The sequence below is a fragment of the Pagrus pagrus genome (genome assembly GCF_965226575.1).
Source record: "Pagrus pagrus genome assembly, chromosome: 9".
NCBI classification, from domain to species: Eukaryota; Metazoa; Chordata; class Actinopteri; order Spariformes; family Sparidae; genus Pagrus; species Pagrus pagrus.
In genome coordinates, this window is record NC_140193.1 from 877950 (window position 1) to 896776 (window position 18827).

Sequence of the window (18827 nt, forward strand, 5' to 3'; positions counted from 1 at the left end):
TGCTAGCAGAGAAGGTCTTAGTTTGATTGTTGAAGCACGTGCAGTGAGCACTAGTCTGACATTTTAATCTGAATATCATCAGCAGGAGTACATCTGAATTACTCACCATCGATATTCAAAGTCGCAGCACATGTGACCATGCCTGCTGAGTTTGTGGCAACACAAGAGTATTCTCCTTCGTGGTCGAGGAGAACTCTGGAAATCTCCAGCTGGCAGGTGTCACCATAATGAGACATCCTGAAGATGTCTGACTGTCTGATCTCTCTGTCATTAAGGAACCAAGAAACCTGCAGATCTGGAGACAGTGTTTGTTTACAGTCAGGATCATCTCAACAACATCTGTTTTATCATGTAAATGCAAAAACCATAAGAGGGTGAGCTGTGCAGCCTACCTTCCCCTGAGACAGTGCACTGGAACTGGGCAGGGTGTCCCTCTGTGACCAGGATGTCCCGTATGGGGGCCATCAGGACTGGAGGAGAGACCCGAGCCACCTCGGCCACCTCTGGAACTGGAAGCAAGACCAGAAGACATAAAAACACAATCGTTGACAGTATTGGTGATCAGTCAAATTATTTATCATGTTTTCACAACAAATCCTTGTAAATAGAAACTCCTTCAGGTTTTAGACTACGTAGGTCATTTGAAGACATGACTTTGGGAGTGGTTATGCCAAAGAAATGTATAATCTCCATAAAAACAGAACATTTTGCATCAACAACAAAAAATTTGCAAAAAAACAAACCAGACCGTAGCAGCTGTTTGGGATTATAAATCTGTGGTGCCACCACTGCACTTCCTGCCACGCTAGCCGGGGAGATTGCTAAGGATAAATTTGATGACCCAAAATCTTGACGCAGATTGGTTTGGTTAACTGATAAACTAAAGAAAATGTTAGTTGTAGTAAAGCCTCAACCTTTTTTTAATAATTTGTTGTACTGCAACGTTGGAAGAACAGGTAAATACAAATAAATACAAATGTGGATACATCCTGTGGAATAAATAATGATTTTAAGTAATCAAACATTTCATCAAATCTGGAAAGAAGTTATATTCTTCTTATGAGTTTTTATTCTTTCTCGTGCTTCAGTTTTATGTGTAAAACTGATGCTTGTATTTGCTGCTAATAGTTTGTTTTATTTTATTTTTGTTCACTTCCTATTGTAGACTGAACGTGTGTCTTTATTTTTCTGGTTTGAGAAATATATTCTGTAAACATGCAGGTGAAGTGAAGGAAAAAACTAAACAGATTCCAACATCGTGACACCTCGCCGTGATAAACGTACCTTCCACAGTGAGAGGGGCAGAGCTTGTCACCGCTCCGTAGTCGTTCTTGGCTTCGCAGCTGTAGACACTGGCGTCCTCTGGGAAGACTTCCAGCAGCAGCAGCGTGTGCTCGTCTCCGTCGTGGAGGAACTTGCACTTGTAGCTGGTGGACAGAACCTGGGAGTCTTTGTACCAGGACACCTGAGGCTGAGGGAGGCCGCTCACCTGCACCGAGAAGCGAACAGATCTACCTGACAATGCTGCCTGGGGCTGCATGGGGCGGACGATCTGAGGAGGCTCTGGCACTGAGAACAGAGAGCAGGAGAGATGAAACTAAGTCGGATTTTTAGAGACACAAGATTGTATGGCTGCGAAAATGTTGCATAACTAAGTGTAGCTAGCATTGGCTGTTTTGCTAACGGAATAAAGTAATTTGCTTAGTCAGAGTAAATGTATCATGATGTTTTCATTAGTTTATCAGTAACTTTAATGTAATAACAGAACATTTTTACTTGTTTTCTTATCAATTGTGAACTGTTCGAGAATTGACCAGAGTAAAATGCATTTCCAGAAAGGGTCATAAATTAGCACAGCAATAAAAATGTATAACTGTAGTGAGAGTGTTGATTCTGACGTTTCTGATGATTCTTACGTCTGACATGAAGGTTCATGGTGCTCCTGTTTCTGCCGGCTAAGAAAGTGTACTCTCCTGCATCACTCCTGTAGGTCTCAGAGATAGTGAGGCGGTGGAGCTTCCTTATGGTAGCGTAATTGAACCTCTTCTCCACCTCAAACTGGATCTCCGCTCCATTCTTCATCCAGTGACCCTCCACCTCGTCCTCATCCACCTCGAACTCGAAGGTCGCTCTTTGTTTCTCAACAACCTGCAAAAATAGACAAAGGGTCAAGTTAATTACAGAAAATTGTCAGAGAAATTGAATTTATGTAATATCTATGGTTAACCCTCTGCAAACTGTATCTTCAAAATAGTTTTGACTGCATTTGTTCATAGATAACTATATAAACTCACAGTGATGTCCCTGCTAGCGGGCTCAGAGATTTTGATGTCCCGTCCCTCGACACCCAGGTGGCCCTTGGACATACTCGACCCGGCCACGGCGGTGTATTCTCCGGCATCAGACAGGCGAACTGATGGCAACACCAGACGGTGCACGAATTTATCTGAAGTCATTTTATGTCTGTAGGACACACAGAAGAGGATGTAGAACGTGGATCAAGACATTTTCTTCATTTATTTGTTTCCATGATGTTGGTATAATTAGCAGAAGTGGTTTATCAGCTGAATATGAGCTATGGTACCTGTCGGACATCTCCAACTCATGACCGTCTTTCATCCACATCACCTGGATGTTTGGTTCAGAAACTTCAAATTCAAAGGTCGCTCTCTTCTTCTCAGTGATCTTCAGGTCCTTCAGGTGTTTGGTGAATTCAACTACACGGGCTGCAGCGGAAGATGACAGAGAAATAAATAAACTCCATTGCAGAACAGTGGTTGGTGACAAGAAATACAAAAACAAATCTTACCCTCAACATAGAGTTTGGCTGTAGTGACTGCGGAGCCAGCCATGAAGGAGTACTCGGCGCTGTCTCCAAAGTGAACATTTCTGATGCTCAGAGTATGATTGAGCTGTTTGCAGCGGGCCTGACATCTGTCTGTAGACCGGATCTCTGAGCCATTCTTCAGCCATTTGTATGTGATTTCCTCACAGTTGACATTCACCTCAAACGTGACTAAGTCTTTCTCCTGAGCATTCACGTTCTGTAGCATTGTTGTGATGAGGATGGCTGGAAAACAACAAAACTGATGGTAAGTTCAATGAAACTTTCAGACAAAAGTATAGAGGAAAAGTTGTAACACTGTGGAAACACAATAACCTAAATTCTTAATTTAACCATGAAAACACAGAAAACACCTTATTGAAGATCAAGGTGTCTTTTTGGTAGGCAGGGATCCTTGTAGCTCAGGGGAGGAACTTACGTTTAACAGTCAGCGTTGCAGAGACTCTGTCGCTCCCGCAGACGAAGGTGTACTCTGCAGAGTCGTCCCTGCTGCAGTTCATGATCTTCAGCTGGTGGAGTTTTCCCTGAACCACCATGCTAAACTTCTCGCTCATCTCCATTTCCATGCCGTTTTTCAGCCAGATGGCTGGCACGTTGAGGTGAGAAACTTCACACTCAAACGTGGCCACCTTGGTCTCTGGGACTGCCACGCTCTTCAAGGGCCGTGTGACGCGCAGGGCTGAGGGGAAAATGTCATTTGTATTTATTCAACTATGAACATAAAGGTCTTTTAGGTTGGTCTCTTCTTGAATGAGCCGTAATGTTTTTATGGAAAATTTGAAATGAAAAGAGAAGTTTTCATGCTATGGTAACACTTACACTCGACAATGAGGCGAGCGCTGCACTGGAGGTGTCCCACCACAGCAGTGTACTCTCCCTGTCTGCTGTTATCCACGTCCTGGACGATCAGTTTGTGGGTCTTCTTCTCAGAGAGTATCCTGTAGTGATCGTTTGGCCTCAGCTCCACCTTGTTGAACATCCATTTCACGGGGATGTTATCCTCGGAGATGCCCAACTCGAATACGGCAGTTGCACCCAGCAGTGATGTCACGTCCTTTGGCTTCTTCAGGATCTTGATGGCTGTGGGGAATATATTATATATTTTAAAGCTTAAGACTTTTCTGTGTAACTATTTGCCCTGGAAATGTTCTTCAAGCCACTTTTGTGATTTTAATTTTAGAAATTGAATTCATGTTTTTTTTTACTTTTAAATCAGTGGTTGCTTACTTTCAACGTTCAGCCTGGCGTTTGCGGACAGTTTTCCCAGTTTGAAAGAGTAAACAGATTCATCCTGTGTGGTGCAGTTCTTGATCTTCAGTGTGTGGATGCTGCCGTCAATACTGATCTCGTATTTATCGCTGGGCAGAATCTCAACGCCGTTCTTGATCCACTGCGCTCCTCTCACGTTCTCATGGGTCAGCTCCAAGCTGAAGACGGCGTCCTGAGTCTGGACCACGTTCAGGTTCTTCATGGTCTTCTTGACCTTCACAGCTGTGGAGATAAACAATGTCGTTAATTCAGGTTTTGGCAATTTGTGTGTTTGTGGGTGCCTTAGATTAGTTGCTCAACTTGGTTGTAAGTAGCCATTACTATGGACACACATTTGCCAGCAAATAAGGTGAATCTGTATTTAATAATTTTGAATTTGTGCTGAGTGAACTGCAGGTACTTCAAAATTGTCTTATTTGCATGATGTATCTCTTTGGCGAGCAAGCTTGTTGACCAGCATGTAGATGACAAGTTTGCTCGCTAACAAGGTAAATCATGTAAGTAAGACAATCCATCCATCCAAAAGGGAGCTGATGTATCTGATTAAATGAATTTGCATTCCTTATGTTCAGTCATCCTTAGATAAAGTGTCAAATACATTTCTGTGAATCAAAATCTCATTGATATATAATTACACGTCATCAAGTACTGTACATGTAATGCAATTTAAATACATCAAATATTCATCCCTCAGTTCTCCTTTATAAAGAATTTAAACAGGATATACTCTGTACGTCTGTGTCCTTCATAAAACTTGGACCTACCCTCCACTTTCAGGGTGGCTGAGGTCTTGGAGGTGGCGACCTGATAGGTGTACTCTCCAACGTCTGTAGTCTTGGTGATGACAAAGACAAGGCGTCTGACGGCACCATCCACCTCGCTCAGTGTGTTCTCGTTGATGTCGACGGACTGGCCATCTTTCAGCCACTTGCCCTCAGCAGTGGGGTTGGCGACTTCACACTCCATCACAGCAGTCTGGGAGTCGGCTACCACCAAATCACGGAGGGGCTTCTTGATAGCACCGCCTGGGGAGAGGAGATAGTTCCAGTCAGTTAATCCTTCATCCAGTCGGTCAGACAGAAACCATCTCTCAGACTGCTGAATAATCGTGTTAGCTTACCTGCTACAGTGAGTGTAGCACTGCACATCTTCTCACCAGCAGCAAACATGTACTCGCCCTCCTCATCCTTCATTGTGTTCATGACAGTTAGTTTGTGGTGCTTGTTCTTGGACTCCATCTTGTACTTGGGACCGGCTTTGAGTGGCTGCCTCTTGAATGTCCAGAAGGCATCAATGCCGGGGTGAGAAACCTCGACTTCAAATGTGACGTTCTCAGATTCGGAGCACTCCTTGTCCTTCATGGGTTTCACGATCTGGACAGCTGTTGAGATGGAACATGAGTTAGGCCATTTAACTAATGATCAACTAGTGTTTTTGGTCAACATTGTCCTTTTCATGTCCAGCACAAAGAACTGTTTCACTCAGTCGGATGTCAGATCAGGGCAGGTTTTGGCCAACTGAAGATTGTGGAGTTTCATGTCATTTCCTTCAGACTGTGGCCTACAAGTCACATGTCTGCCTGCGCTACATGTTAACCCTTAGTAATTAAGAATATCAACTTATTTTTAATTCTTTACTACCATGAATATATTGCTCTTCTCCTGATAAAAAATCTGAAAAGGTTTTCAGAGAAACGGACAGATTTTGCTGAGAATTCCCGGAGTACCAGGACCTTATTTCCTGGTCTTTTGAACTTTGGTTTCAAAAGCCTTGACAATTACATTTTCCTTTAAATTTGGTATCAATCTAACCAAGATCTCAAACTGTGTTAACTGTTTCAAAATTAACTGAAACAGGGGATGCATGATTTTTATTTACCCATCTAAACACAACAATATCATCCATGTGTACAAATCATACGAAACTAAGTAGCAGTCCTGTTGACTACTAATGGTCTTCGGAAGTCAACACATGCTTAAACTTTGCTCAGTCTTTCCTGGATTGACTCACTCTGAACAGTAAGTTTGCAGCTGGTGTCGGCTCGGCCAACCACCAGTTTGTAGGTTCCTTCATCGGAGGCGTAGGTCCTGTTGAAGACCAGACGTTGCTTGGCTCCCTTTGCCACCATCTGGACTCTGTCGCTGGGCGTTATCTGTTTGTCATTGTGGTACCATTTGACTGAGCTGACATCCTGAGCGGAGATCTTGGTCTCCATGACAGTCTTGGTGCCCTCAACAGCGTTTATGTCCTTAAGTGAGATCAAGATGCCGATTGCTGCAACGCAAGAGAAACATTTTGGTTTGTAACATTTTGAAACAGTAAATCCTTTAGAAAAACATAATGCATCTGATGTGTCTTACTCTGAATGACCAGCTTTGCAGAGGTTGAGATCCCCTGAGCGGGAACCTCAAAGGTGTACGTTCCAAAGTCGTCCTTGCTGGTGTCTTCAATCAGAAGTTTGTGGATCTGTTTGTCAATAACGATGTGCACACGGTTTGAGGCTGTGACTGGCTTCCCATTCTTCAGCCAGTTTCCTTCAACGTTCTCCTGAGAGAACTTGACTTCCAGCTGAGCGATGTCGCCCTCGCACACAGTCAGGTCGGTCAGTGGCTGCATCAAGGTCACCGGACGCACTGAAGCATCAACAACAACATGTTAGGCACTGGATACAACTAGAATAAAAACATAAGTAGTCCTTTCTAAAGGCTGAAGAATTTCTTACACACCAATATATGTTTCTGGTGAATGAGACAACAAAATGGCGCTTCAGATATTCTTACAGCCTTTATATAAGCTACTTTATGATGCTACAAAATCTTAAGGGTTCATCCTCTGAAGAGCGGGATAGTTCTCCACAAATTTCATGGCCTGTTAGTTTTCTGTATTTTTTTGCATACAAGTGGACTCACCTTCTTGGGATCATGAACTTTAATACCAAAATTCACTGAAATGTGACCAAAAGTTATCAAAATGTCTTTTTTGGAACACATTTTTGGATGGCTCCAAATGTACTACAACAGTACAAAGGTCAAAGTTTACAATGTTAATAAAGTTTACTTACGTTTCATTTTCAGTGATGCACTTGTCTTGAACTCGCCACATTTGAAGGTATATTTTCCCTGATCCTCCTTCTTGACATCTTTGACGGACAGACTGTGTCTTCCACGACGGGAGGACATGACATATTTACTGCTAGAAGAGAGAAGCTTTTCTCCGAAGAACCAGCTGCCTTCAGCGTCCTCACGAGACATAACACACTCAAACTCTCCAGAGTACGTCTCAGGCACCTCTGTGCTCTCCAGCTGCTTCAGGATTTCCAGTGGGGCTCCTGTTAAAAGAAACCGATATTAACCCATGTTTATTGTTGCCAGTGTGACTGAACCTGAGACTACTGAACCAGTGTAAAGGACCAGTTCAAAGATAGGTGTGGTAACATGTGGTCCTGTACGTGTCCATCATCTCTGAAGAAAAAAATGAAATGAAAAAGTGTAGGTGGTGTCCTTTTTGACAGACGCCAGTTGTTAGCCAACCCACCTTCAACATTGAGCTTGCCAGTCGTCCTGACGTCATCGTCTATAACCATGCAGGTATATTCTGCATCATCCTTCATGCTAATCATCAGTACAGACAGGAAGTGAACCTTTCTGTCAGAGTGCATTCTGTATTTATCTCCAGAGAAGATCTCAATGTTATTCTTCAGCCATTTGACCTTGACAAAAGGCTCGTTAGTTTCACACTCAAAGGTAGCCATGGTGTCCTTCTCCTTTGCGTCGATCTCCTCCAGTTTCTGTGTGAAGGTGATGACTTGCTTGGCTGCAAAAATAAAATAAAAAACCTCTGTTAAAACCTACACAATTTGGGTAGAGAATCACATGTAAATTGTTGTGAGTTTTGTTACCTTGCACCAATAGGAAAGCATGGCTTGAAGTCTCTCCAGCAGTGCTTGAAGCTTTAACCATGACACTAGCAGAATCCTCTGCTGTGACATTTCTGATCACCAGTTCACACACATGATCCTCAGGCCAGTACCAGTAAACACGCTCAGACTTCTCCAGCTGAACACCATTCTTGAACCACTGGCACTCAGGTTCTGGTCTGCCGACAACTCTGACTCTGAACTTGACTTCGTCACCCAGTGCGACTGTCTGGCTAGTGATACGCTCCAGGATCTTAGGAGCCTCCATGCTGGCTGAGAGCTTGACCCTTTCTGGTTTTAGAGGTTTAGCTGTAACCTTGAGCTCCTCCTCCTTCCTCTTCTTCTCAGCCTCCTCCTTTTCCTTGGCGCGGTGAAGCAGCTCTTCCTTTGTTTTCCTCAGCAGATCCTCGTAGGACTCATCCCTCTTGCGTGACTTGAGCTCCACTGCGGTGATGGACTCATAGTAGCCTTCTTCTGTCCTGCGCTTGAACTTGCCCCTCAGCTCCTCTGACTCCTCTGTGGCTTTCTCATGGACAATTCTGTGGGCCTTCTTCAGCGTGACCACCTCTTTTAGCTGGGAGTCCTCTGCAGGTTGCTCAGCCTTCACAACCTCAAATGGTGTTCTTCCAGGTTCGGTTGTGACCTCGGGTGCCTTTCCCTCTGGGGCGCGGCGCAGATGGGTTCTGAAGTCCTCTTTCTGCTGGATTTCCAGCTTCACAGTGTACTCGGCTGAGCCCAGGTTGTTGTCAGCCACCACTTTGACCTCTCCTGAATCATAGGATTTGATTTCAGTGATCTCCAGGTAGTAAATACCATCATAACGAAGTCTGTATCTCTTGCTCTTGCGGATTAGTTGTCCGTTGAGGTACCAGTTAACCTTTGGTGCTGGATAACCGGTCACTCTGCAGCGGAATCGTGCAATGTCACCCTCCAAAACTTTGACTGGTTCAGGAAGAAGGACAATGTCAGGTTTCAGTTTCTCAGTTTCTTCTTCAGCAGTGACTCCATAGGGTCCTCCCTCGTGAGCCTGGCGTTCTAGCTCATCAATTCGGTGAGCTCCCTTTCTGCCCTCAGGAAGCTGTGATTCTTCAACAAGACCCTTCTCATCCTTGACAACCAGGGTAGCTGAGGTCTGGTCAACTCCAAACTTGTTGGTAGCTCTGCAGGTGATGACGCCACTGTCTCTGGCATAAGCAACTTCATAATCAAGACTGCAGTAGCCAAATTCATTGACCATGCGCAGCCTGTTAGCAGCTTCCAGAGGTTTGCCGTCATGCAGCCACTCCACTACCATGGTGGGGTCACCGATAGGGGTCAGTCTGCACTCAAAATGAGCTGGACCAAAACGCTTCATGCGGACAGAGGTCAGCTTCTTCTTGAACTGTGGTTTCTGCTGCTTCTCTTTGTCGTAAAGATCACCCTCCTCCCACTGCTCCTGACCATATCGCAGATGCAGGGGCTCCAACTCCGGAGGGGCAATCTCCTTGGCCTTGTAGGTTCCTTTGGGAATAATTAGCTTCCTCTCTGGTTCAGGTTCAACATAGTCCACCTCCACATTGACTCTGCAGCGAGTGGTGTCTCTGCCGGCCTTATTGATGGCTGTAGCAGTGTACCAGGCGCTGTCTGAGCCAGCTGCTGAGGGAATCTGGAATTTGGCCTCTCCTCTGGTTCCTTCAACCCTGCAACATCGATTGGTCTTATTAGAATATATTTAACATTTTGGTTTTTCCCTTCAATGAAAAATTACAGTTGCTTTGACGAACTGGTCTCATGAATTCAAACAATGGCAGTCCATTTAAGTACGCCATCAGCTTCCAGCTTTCAAGGTTGCAGAAGCTGATTCATTGCTATCTGCCAGTGCCAAATAGTGTAACATCCAGCAAGCCAACTAGACTTTTCACTTCAATGTAAATCCACTCATGCTAGTGAGTGTTTTATGATTGTGCTGTGGCAGCTGGATCGCTTCACCATCGTTATGAAGATCCTAACATCTTTACAAGCAAAATATAAATACAAAATAACTAAATGAAAACAGTGCTGTGGCTTCACTGTCTCAATTTGAGTGCCAGCGAGGCAATTTATAAAAACTAATAACACAGCTAATATAAGACATACCTGATGTTCGGGTGCTTGTGTGGGGTGATAATGTCACTGTTTTTCAGCCAGACGATATCAGGCAGGGGGTTTCCAATGGCTTTGACAGCCAGTTCAACCAGAGTGCCCTGCTTTACACTGAGGTTCCTCAGTTTCTCAGTGAACTGTGGACGCACCAAGGTTTCTTTAGCTGAAAACCAAAGAAAAGAAATCATCAAGTAACCTTACAGTCAATGTTCACAAGTATCCTCTTGGCTGAGATGAGCTGCAGTCTTACCATCCACAGTGAGAGTGACAGAGATGGACGACCGTCCAGCTCTGTTCTGAGCGACGACTGTCCACTCTCCAGAGTCCTGTGGCATGGCTGGGACGATGATCAGGGACTGTGTACCATCCTCTTTAACTACTATCTTGTGGGTGTAGTCGCTAACCACTTGTTGTCCTGAGGAGGTGACATACAGATTTTGATAATTGTGAAGCCAACAAATGTTAATCAAGAACCATTTAATGAGTATTTATATAGTTTTACCCACCGTTGTGGAACCAGTATGTGTCAGGCATCGGTCTGCCAACGACCTTCAGGTCAAACCTGGCAGTTTGCCCCTCAGAGCATTTACATGAGGCAGGCTTCTGGACGAACACAGGCTTGTATAGTCTTTCCAGCTGAGCCTCGTCTGTCTCATCAAGCCGGCGAGCAGGAGAGCGTCCTGGTGACCGGCTGGAAGAACGACCAGGAGAGCGACTGAGAGAACGAGGAGATGTGGACCTGAGGAGGAAGCATAGTCGTCAGTACCCAGCTGTCAACAGTTTGGCACATCAGAAGTACTTCTTAGCCCTTTGAATGAGGTCTTACCTGATCCTCTGCATTGCTGGCTGTGGTGTGTATCTCTGAGGTGCTCCAGCACCGGACGGCTCCACGTAGAGCTTCCCAGAGCTGACGACATTTCCTTTCATGTTGGTAGAAAAGGCGGTGTACACGCCCTCATCTTCTGGCTGAACCACTGGCAAACGCAGGCTGGCTCGTCCATCCTGGAGGACTTCCATCTGGTAACGGTCGCCAGACCTGATTCGCTGGCCATCTTTGTACCATGCAATCTGGTAGGAAACAAAATGTCATTATAAGACCACTTTCACCACAAATACATATTCAATTCTGAAGATTTTCATCTAATTTAACCAAAGACAACCCTATTTCTTAAATTCAGTACCTTTGGGAGCGGCATTCCAGACGCCTTGCAGTGGAAAGTGACGCCCATTCCTTCCATGATCCTGTAGTTTTTGACAGGAGTGTCGAAGGAGGGCTGCACAGCCTCAGTAGGGGTGGCGGTCACCATCAACTCTCCGTCCTCTGTCACTATCTGTTTGTAGGTAATCGTCATAATGCGGAGTTCAATTTCCTGAATGATCCTCAGCTCAATGGCTGAAAGATGGAATTCCTGCAGATGAGATGAGAAGTTAGAAATCTGAACACAGCGAACATTGTTTTAGTGGTGGCTGTCAATAACCATACAATTACTGTTTGTTGATTATTAAAACACTGATAAAGCCCTCGTTGCGAAGCAAACCAGAAAAGGGTTCTGGTGAAGAACTAACATCACCCAAAACCACAAGACAACCTCCAACCTTGACTAATGATGCTCCTACCTGTCCAGAGATGATGGTGGTGGTCGTCTGCTCCATTGGGGTAACGACAACGGGGGGAATGTCTCCCACTTTGGGCTCCTGCACCATGGTTGTCACTTCAGTCTTAAAGGTTGCTTCTTGTTTCTTCATGTAGGCTTCATATTCTTCTGTTAGCACAACAGAGCATTTAATGTTACGTGAGTTCAGGCATGGAAACACTCCAGAGAAGAACCAGTTTGATCTTGTTCTGGAGTCATTGTCATTATACATTGTCATCCAGTCTGATTTCTTTTAAACATGAAGTTAGATTGCATTGGTGCAGATGTTCTCATACCTTCCTCCATCAGACTGGCGGAGGCTGAGACCTCTCCGAGCTGGTTCTTAGCAAAAATGGAGTATTCTCCGGCGTCATCAGCGAAGGTCATAGAGATCTCTAACTTGCATTCTCCAGTGTCCTTCTTGTAGGCAACTTTGTATCTAATGGACAGAGAAGGGGAAAGAGCAACAAACACATGTGAAGTTTGTCCTGGGGGAGTGCAAGAGAAAAGACAATGGGCTCATAAAATTTGCTGGGCCACAGTTCGCTCCAAAGATTTCCAATGTGAATTTCATGTTGTCTGGTTTGTCCGTATTGGTTTTTAAGATCTTGAGATCCACTGAGTTTAATATTCAAACCCAAGACTTCATGTTTCAAGGCTGCACATTATAAATGTCTAATGCATCATATCCAACACATTTCCCAAAATTCAGCCTGACAAATGACAAAGTTGGGTTTTTCACACCTAAATTCTTGGAAATCATCTTCTGGGGAACATCATAACCTGCTAAGTACCTATTATGATGTTACATACCTGTATCCAGTAGTGAGCGGTACGCCGCTTTTCTTCCAGATGATGTGAGGTTTGGGGCTTCCTCCAACCTGGCATTCAAACACGACACTTCCGCCTTCCACCAGCTTCTGGATGGTCGGCTTCTTGATGAAGAAGGGAGCTGCGGCAGCAGCATCTGACTCGCTCACCTGAGACACAGTCTCCTCTTTGGTTTCTTCGGTTACTCTGGAAACACAATTGTCTTTAAGTCTCAACCATTTAAAAATAAAGAACCTGAAGAATCCTTCCTTGAGTAAAATTCTGATCAATGTTGACAGGTTAGATTATGTTTATCAACTTGAACTAAATAGACGTTTCTTTTAAACTTTAAAGCAGCTTTATTGACTCACATTTTCACAGCAGTTTCAACATGTTCGGTCTCTCTGCTCTCAATGTCCTCGGACACTGGAGGAGAAGGAGGACATTAAAAGATTTAGCAACTCTAACTGGAGCAGGGCTTATCAAAGGGTAAAATATAAACTGAAAACAAAACAAACAAAACAGAACTTTCTCCAATTTTAATGTTCATACTGACCTTGGACGAGGAGGTAGCAGGAGGTGCTCACGGTTCCCGCCTCGCTTGTGGCGGTGCAGGTGAAGCGTCCGCTGTCTTCAGCGAATGCCTCGCGGATCACCAGCTGGGCGAGTCCATTCTCATAGCTAATCTGGAAATCAATCGAGCTCTCAATCTTGTAGTCCTCTCTGAACCACATTATGACGGGAGTCGGGTTACCACTGATCTGGCACTCCAGGGTCACCGACTCCCCCTCAGTCACATTTGTGTTCTTCAAGCCCTGCAAACAAAGTACAACACTTTGAAAAATGTCTCTTTCCTGAAGAGGCTTGAATATTTTTGGTAGTTTTGGGGCGACACTTACAGACACCAGTGTGGGCGGGATGACGCCGGCACTGGCAGAAGGTACGGCTGCTGCCTCTGCCACCTGTCAAATAGTCAGAGACTACTTAGAACAATACAATTTCATAAAAATGTGCTAAAATCTACTACATGGACACAACAAAGCAAACACACACAGGACAAGACTTTGAATGTTTACATCGAACATATAATGAAAAGACATGACAGATGACAGCACAGAAAGATGGAGGGGAGGCTGGATGGATTGAAGAGGTGAGAATGATGTTGTCAATAGCAGCAACGAGCATGTTTTTATGAGAGGGTTATTAAATCCTGGATTTTCACAGAAATCAAGAAAACCGGACTTCTAAAAAACTAAAGGTTCAGGAGCGCCAACAACATGAAAACATATTTACTAATTAGCTCTTCTTTAGCCTAATGAGTAGTAGTGTTAAAAATGTAACGTTCACGGTGACGCTGTAATCAAAAAGGTTCAAACTCTGGGGCCTTCGGAAAAGAGATTTATAGATTTGATATTTCTTGAGTGATATTTTGGCCAGTTGGAGGCATTAAATCATCAAAACTATTAGGAATCATTTCTGGTGATACCCACAACAAATTTCCGTCATGGACAGACAAGAATAAATACATTCTTTATTGCTGATTTGGTATACAGTCCGTCAGACTTTCATCTACTCATCTGGTTTTCTTGTCCTGTTCAGATCCAGCCCACTAAACTGGATTACAAACCTGGGCTCCCCAGTCCTCATACATTCTCTCCGTGCCCCCTGAGTACACCACCCCCGTCTGTAACTCAGCGCCAAAACGACTCTGATATTTCTCAGCAAAGTCTTTGAACGGCGGAGGGATGGGCTCTGGTGTCTCTCTGGTCGCCGACACTCTACCAGACGGACTGGGAGACTTGACGGGCCTGATGATCTTTCTAGCTGCGGCAGAGGATGAAGAAAACTCTTTCTGCAGAGTAGCGATAGCCGAGCCGGCGATGGAAACCTGACCGACCCAAAGAGGAGGAACACCCACACCATGATCAAACAGTCTGTTGGCTTGTTTTAAATGTTTGCGTTAAACCACAGCACAGGGAGGGATCTATGGTTAGTTTTATTAAAGCTATGGTAGAATTAAGGGAATTTTAAAGAAGCTAAGTGGATTATTGAATGTGTTTATTGATTAAGAGGGTGAAGAAAAACAAGGTTAAAAGTGGATTAAATTTGTTATTTTATAGAGATTATTTTATCACTTCTAAACTACGATTCACAAGTTTGCATTTCAGGCGAGCAGTAATAACCAAATGACCGTTCACTAAACCCCGCCTCGAAATAGCATCTGTCCAATCACAGTTTAGCAACTAATAAGTCACAGCAGGTGTATCAGTGTTTGAATTTCTTCACCTGTCTAAGTGGTATACATGATCTCCTACTCTGATCTAGCATAAGATGCTAATGTTTGCTTGCCAAGCTTATTGCCTACATTAGCAACCTAGAAGTAGCCTAATTCCAGGGTCAAGAGTTAGCACTTATATTATGACGTTCTAATATGGTGCTAACGTTAGCTTTCCCAGCTAATTAGCTTACTGCCTATAGTAGCAAGCTAGCATAAGCCTACTTCCAAGGCTAAGAGTTAGCACATAGTTATTCTACTTAAATATGTTATGGGGTTCACAGGTTACGTTAAAAAAATTCCCATTCAGGACTGAAACACCCACCCTGTAGGAGCCTGTCCTGGATGCTAGCAGACATTAAGATAGCATTAGCAGCTCTGTCCTGATGTTTTTCTCGACTGTCCTGATGAAATTTTCACACCAGCAATCCCACTCAAAATCGAGATAGCATTAAGTTGCCAAACTAAATTTGTTTCTGTCTTATTTCTATTTCTTCTACATGGATCACCAATTAATGGTGAGGTTCCTACTGGGACCCGTTAGCTTAAGCCTCAGTCTGTTAGCATGATATCATGTATGTAGCATCTCAAGTGCATATTAAAGTCCCCACTTAAGGGGTTCTTGTTTAAAATTGGTGACCTAAAAACATCTAAAATGTATCTTTAGATGGAGTTTTTAACCAACCCAGGAGTTAGCATAAGTCAATTTGCTAATGCTAGCTAGCCACAGGTGATAAAGTTGTACAGTCGACGTTTCAGTAGACAAAACTGATGGCTGACACCTGGAAATTAGAAGCTCGAAGACTAATTGGTGGAAAAGTTACTACATATTTTATGATGTTACATATGCCTCCATCATTGTAAACTGAATGTGAGAACAGAAAGATTGACACGTTAGCAACAGTAAGCAGGTGGGGCTTAATGAAGGCTTGATTAGCCTGTAGCTTAGATTACTGACTGATTATTTCTCAGTCCACGTTTTCTTTCTATGCAGGTTATTTTGTACTGCTTGCCTGATGTTGCCTCTCTTACCTCGGAGCTAGACTCGTGTTTTGGGACCGAAACTTTAGAAACTGTGAAATGTGGAACTGGAGATGGAGCGAGACCAGTGTCCACGTGGGTGGAGATTTCTGTTGTTTTCTGAATCTGGAGTAACGAACAGAGTTCACAGGAACGTTACAACCTCAGGATGAAGAGCTGGACAATATATATAAACTGTACTACAAATAATGACATGCTTATCAAGAGATTTATATTTTTAGAGAAATTATGTTCAAGCACTGGCAAATAATTTTGCTAACTTTTAAGAACTTTTCTCGCGACATGATTATTGATTGATTATTTTACACCAGTCATTATCTTCTCTACATGAACTTTATAAAACCTCAACATACCCATTTTCCACTTGACAACTTATCAATAAGGGACAGTTAAAAGTGACAATCCTCTGCTCCCTCAACTCCCAAATTTTCATGAAGCCTGTAAAATGTTTGCCAGTGCACAACAACAGATTCTTTAACAATCAATACAGACTGAGTTCGTCTGATAATCAGGTGGAAATCTCTTGATAATTCAGTCATTTCTTTGCTCTGGAGGCCTATCGAACCTGAGGCAGCAGCAGGGTAGATTCAGTTGTAAACTCCTGAGCAGTGGTAATCATTTGACCAGCCTGCACTCTTGTTGTCCGGCCGGCTCGATATTGCTGATCGGCAGTCATAGCGGCTGCCTCTACAGCCTCCTCCTCTTCAGCTCGACCGCCCTCCACATGCACAGGCAGACGGACCCGAGCGAGGTCAACGGCGGCCAGCACTGTGGCCACCGCCCCAGCTCTTTTCCCGCCCTCAGCCTGGAGACACAACCAGCAGCACATAGATCTCAGGACATCCATGGCAGGACAGAAACAGGAAGGTGGACGCAGGGAAACCTGAACTCATTCTTGTCAATTTGTTTTTGTGATTTTGGACATAATCTGATTTGAATACTTGGGGTGATGACTTTGTACCTGGGACCTGTTAGCTTTAGCCTCACACTGTTAGCATGACATCATGTAGCTATCAAGTGTGTATTAAGTTCTTTTAGATTTATTGTTTTTACCTGGAAACACTAATAACTAATATTCAGCCCACAGCATTAGCTAATTGTCTAGCAACGTATTATTTAGGAAGCTTTAGAGGCTCTGGTGGGAAGAGCCGCAACAATTAACTGTTAGTTGTCAAAGGTTTGCGGTACTTGTTCTTTACTTGAGTATTTCCATTTTCTGCTTCTTTATACTTCACTACATTTTGTGAAAAGTAATATTTTAACATGATATCTTCACTTTTACTCAAGTAAAAATTCATACAGCACTGTCAGCAATTAAATGAATCACCAACTATTTTGATAATTGATTTGAGTATTTTTGTTTTGAGGGAAAAGAAATCTAAATTCTGTGACGTCAGCTTTATAAATGTGTATATTTTCTGGTTTCTTTTTTAAACATTTTCTGACATTTTATTCAACTAATTGATTAATGGTGAAAATAGTCTACAGATTTATCAACAATGAAAATAATTGTTATGGGTTAACTGACTCTCTGTGGCTCCAGCCTTTAAATTGACTCCTGATTTCAGGCAAACTGAGGAACAGAATAAACTGCTTGAGCAAAAAAATGTAAGTGTATGTGAGTGTTTTGGCATGAATGAACAGTTTATCCCTCGACACCTTCATGCTTCTGTATTGGACAAAACTTTTCACGAATCGACGCTCAATGAGTATCTGTACACGCACACCAGTATCACTGTCAGGGTTTCAGTGTTTCCAGTTTGCATGTTTGCATGTGTAAACATAATTTCCAGATTATTTAGTGTGGACGGTGATCCACAATAAAACAAAAATGATTGTAATAGACTATTTAACTTAAACGCCACGGACAGGATACTGGTGTGCGTGTAAATGTGCTCAAATAAACATTGAAGATCATCTGATGAAAACAACACGTGCTCGTCAGTTTGACATGCAAGAAAATCAACATTTAAATCAGCTGAAAGTGGATAAAGAACAACATGAACAGAAGTGCTGAAAGTGAAGAAAAGTGAAGCCACAAAAAGGTGGCAGTGAGAACGCTCAAAAAAGAGGATGGAGCAGTCGCAACGTGTCCACTCATGACGGATCAAGAGCTACCTGCGCCTCTGGCCGCTGGATGACTGGGCGGACATCTTGGTTAAGATCAAGGTAGCACCACTCTGAAGGAAGCTCTTCATCAGACAAACTGAGCGAGACGTCACAGCTCTGGAGGCTGAACGTTTCCTCGGTTGAATCGAGGCGGAGGTGTTCTCCGTTGCAAACAGGTGAGAGATCTTTACAGAGGTGTGATGGACTGAAACACATCTCCACCGCCATGTTTCCAGTGCTGACATCATCCTCCGGTGTCTCCATGTAACTACCAAAAGCAATGTTGGACTCCTGCTGGTCCTCGACTGAGGACATATGATGGAGGTTATGGTCACGTGTCATGACCTCATGGCTCATAGTGTCGTCCCATCCCTCGGCATTCTGGGTAAAACTCATGTCATTTGTTGTCCCAGATGATTCTGACTCCATGTTGACAGTTTGAGGCTAATAACCAAATCAAAAGCATTAACTTTGGCATCCATACTGCTGTTAAGTGCCACAAAAGTGAATTGTTTTAAAGACAAAAGTGATTGAGACAAAACTGAAGGTCAAAAACAGCCATATTGATTTGAGATGGATGACAGAAGTAAAGGAGAATGGACTGATGTATAATAAGACAGAGTTTTCTGGGTGAGATCCTTTCGACCCAGACTTTCCTCGAGGCTTTTTATGAAATACATGATATGATTCCAGCTCAGCTAGCAAACGGTGGACAGACTTCACACTCTCCGAGGTTCCTGGTCGAATGCTCAGAGTGAAGATGGATGTGAGATGTGGAGTGATAAGATGAAAGTGAAAGTAAATTTA

At 43.6% G+C, this 18827-nt stretch overlaps 1 protein-coding gene across 8 annotated transcripts in view; it reads right to left on the bottom strand.

Annotated features, from left to right (window-relative positions):
• LOC311262618 (titin-like) overlaps nucleotides 1–18827 on the bottom strand; it is a 176848-nt gene that overhangs the window by 147488 nt on the left and 10533 nt on the right. For all 8 annotated transcript variants that reach the window (XM_084362164.1, XM_084362165.1, XM_084362163.1 and 5 more), the window contains exons 8-35: nucleotides 13495–13557; nucleotides 13152–13410; nucleotides 12967–13021; nucleotides 12599–12802; nucleotides 12082–12224; nucleotides 11769–11914; nucleotides 11333–11560; nucleotides 10978–11219; nucleotides 10658–10890; nucleotides 10402–10566; nucleotides 10146–10314; nucleotides 8013–9709; nucleotides 7649–7927; nucleotides 7176–7442; nucleotides 6475–6747; nucleotides 6125–6388; nucleotides 5235–5495; nucleotides 4879–5139; nucleotides 4073–4336; nucleotides 3665–3925; nucleotides 3264–3524; nucleotides 2810–3070; nucleotides 2585–2726; nucleotides 2295–2463; nucleotides 1917–2148; nucleotides 1285–1569; nucleotides 393–509; nucleotides 107–295 (exon numbers count right to left, since the gene is read on the bottom strand). In XM_084362164.1, coding sequence (XP_084218290.1) covers nucleotides 107–295; nucleotides 393–509; nucleotides 1285–1569; nucleotides 1917–2148; nucleotides 2295–2463; nucleotides 2585–2726; nucleotides 2810–3070; nucleotides 3264–3524; nucleotides 3665–3925; nucleotides 4073–4336; nucleotides 4879–5139; nucleotides 5235–5495; nucleotides 6125–6388; nucleotides 6475–6747; nucleotides 7176–7442; nucleotides 7649–7927; nucleotides 8013–9709; nucleotides 10146–10314; nucleotides 10402–10566; nucleotides 10658–10890; nucleotides 10978–11219; nucleotides 11333–11560; nucleotides 11769–11914; nucleotides 12082–12224; nucleotides 12599–12802; nucleotides 12967–13021; nucleotides 13152–13410; nucleotides 13495–13557 — 7390 coding nt within the window. The remainder of the gene's footprint in view (nucleotides 1–106; nucleotides 296–392; nucleotides 510–1284; nucleotides 1570–1916; nucleotides 2149–2294; nucleotides 2464–2584; nucleotides 2727–2809; nucleotides 3071–3263; nucleotides 3525–3664; nucleotides 3926–4072; nucleotides 4337–4878; nucleotides 5140–5234; nucleotides 5496–6124; nucleotides 6389–6474; nucleotides 6748–7175; nucleotides 7443–7648; nucleotides 7928–8012; nucleotides 9710–10145; nucleotides 10315–10401; nucleotides 10567–10657; nucleotides 10891–10977; nucleotides 11220–11332; nucleotides 11561–11768; nucleotides 11915–12081; nucleotides 12225–12598; nucleotides 12803–12966; nucleotides 13022–13151; nucleotides 13411–13494; nucleotides 13558–18827) is intronic.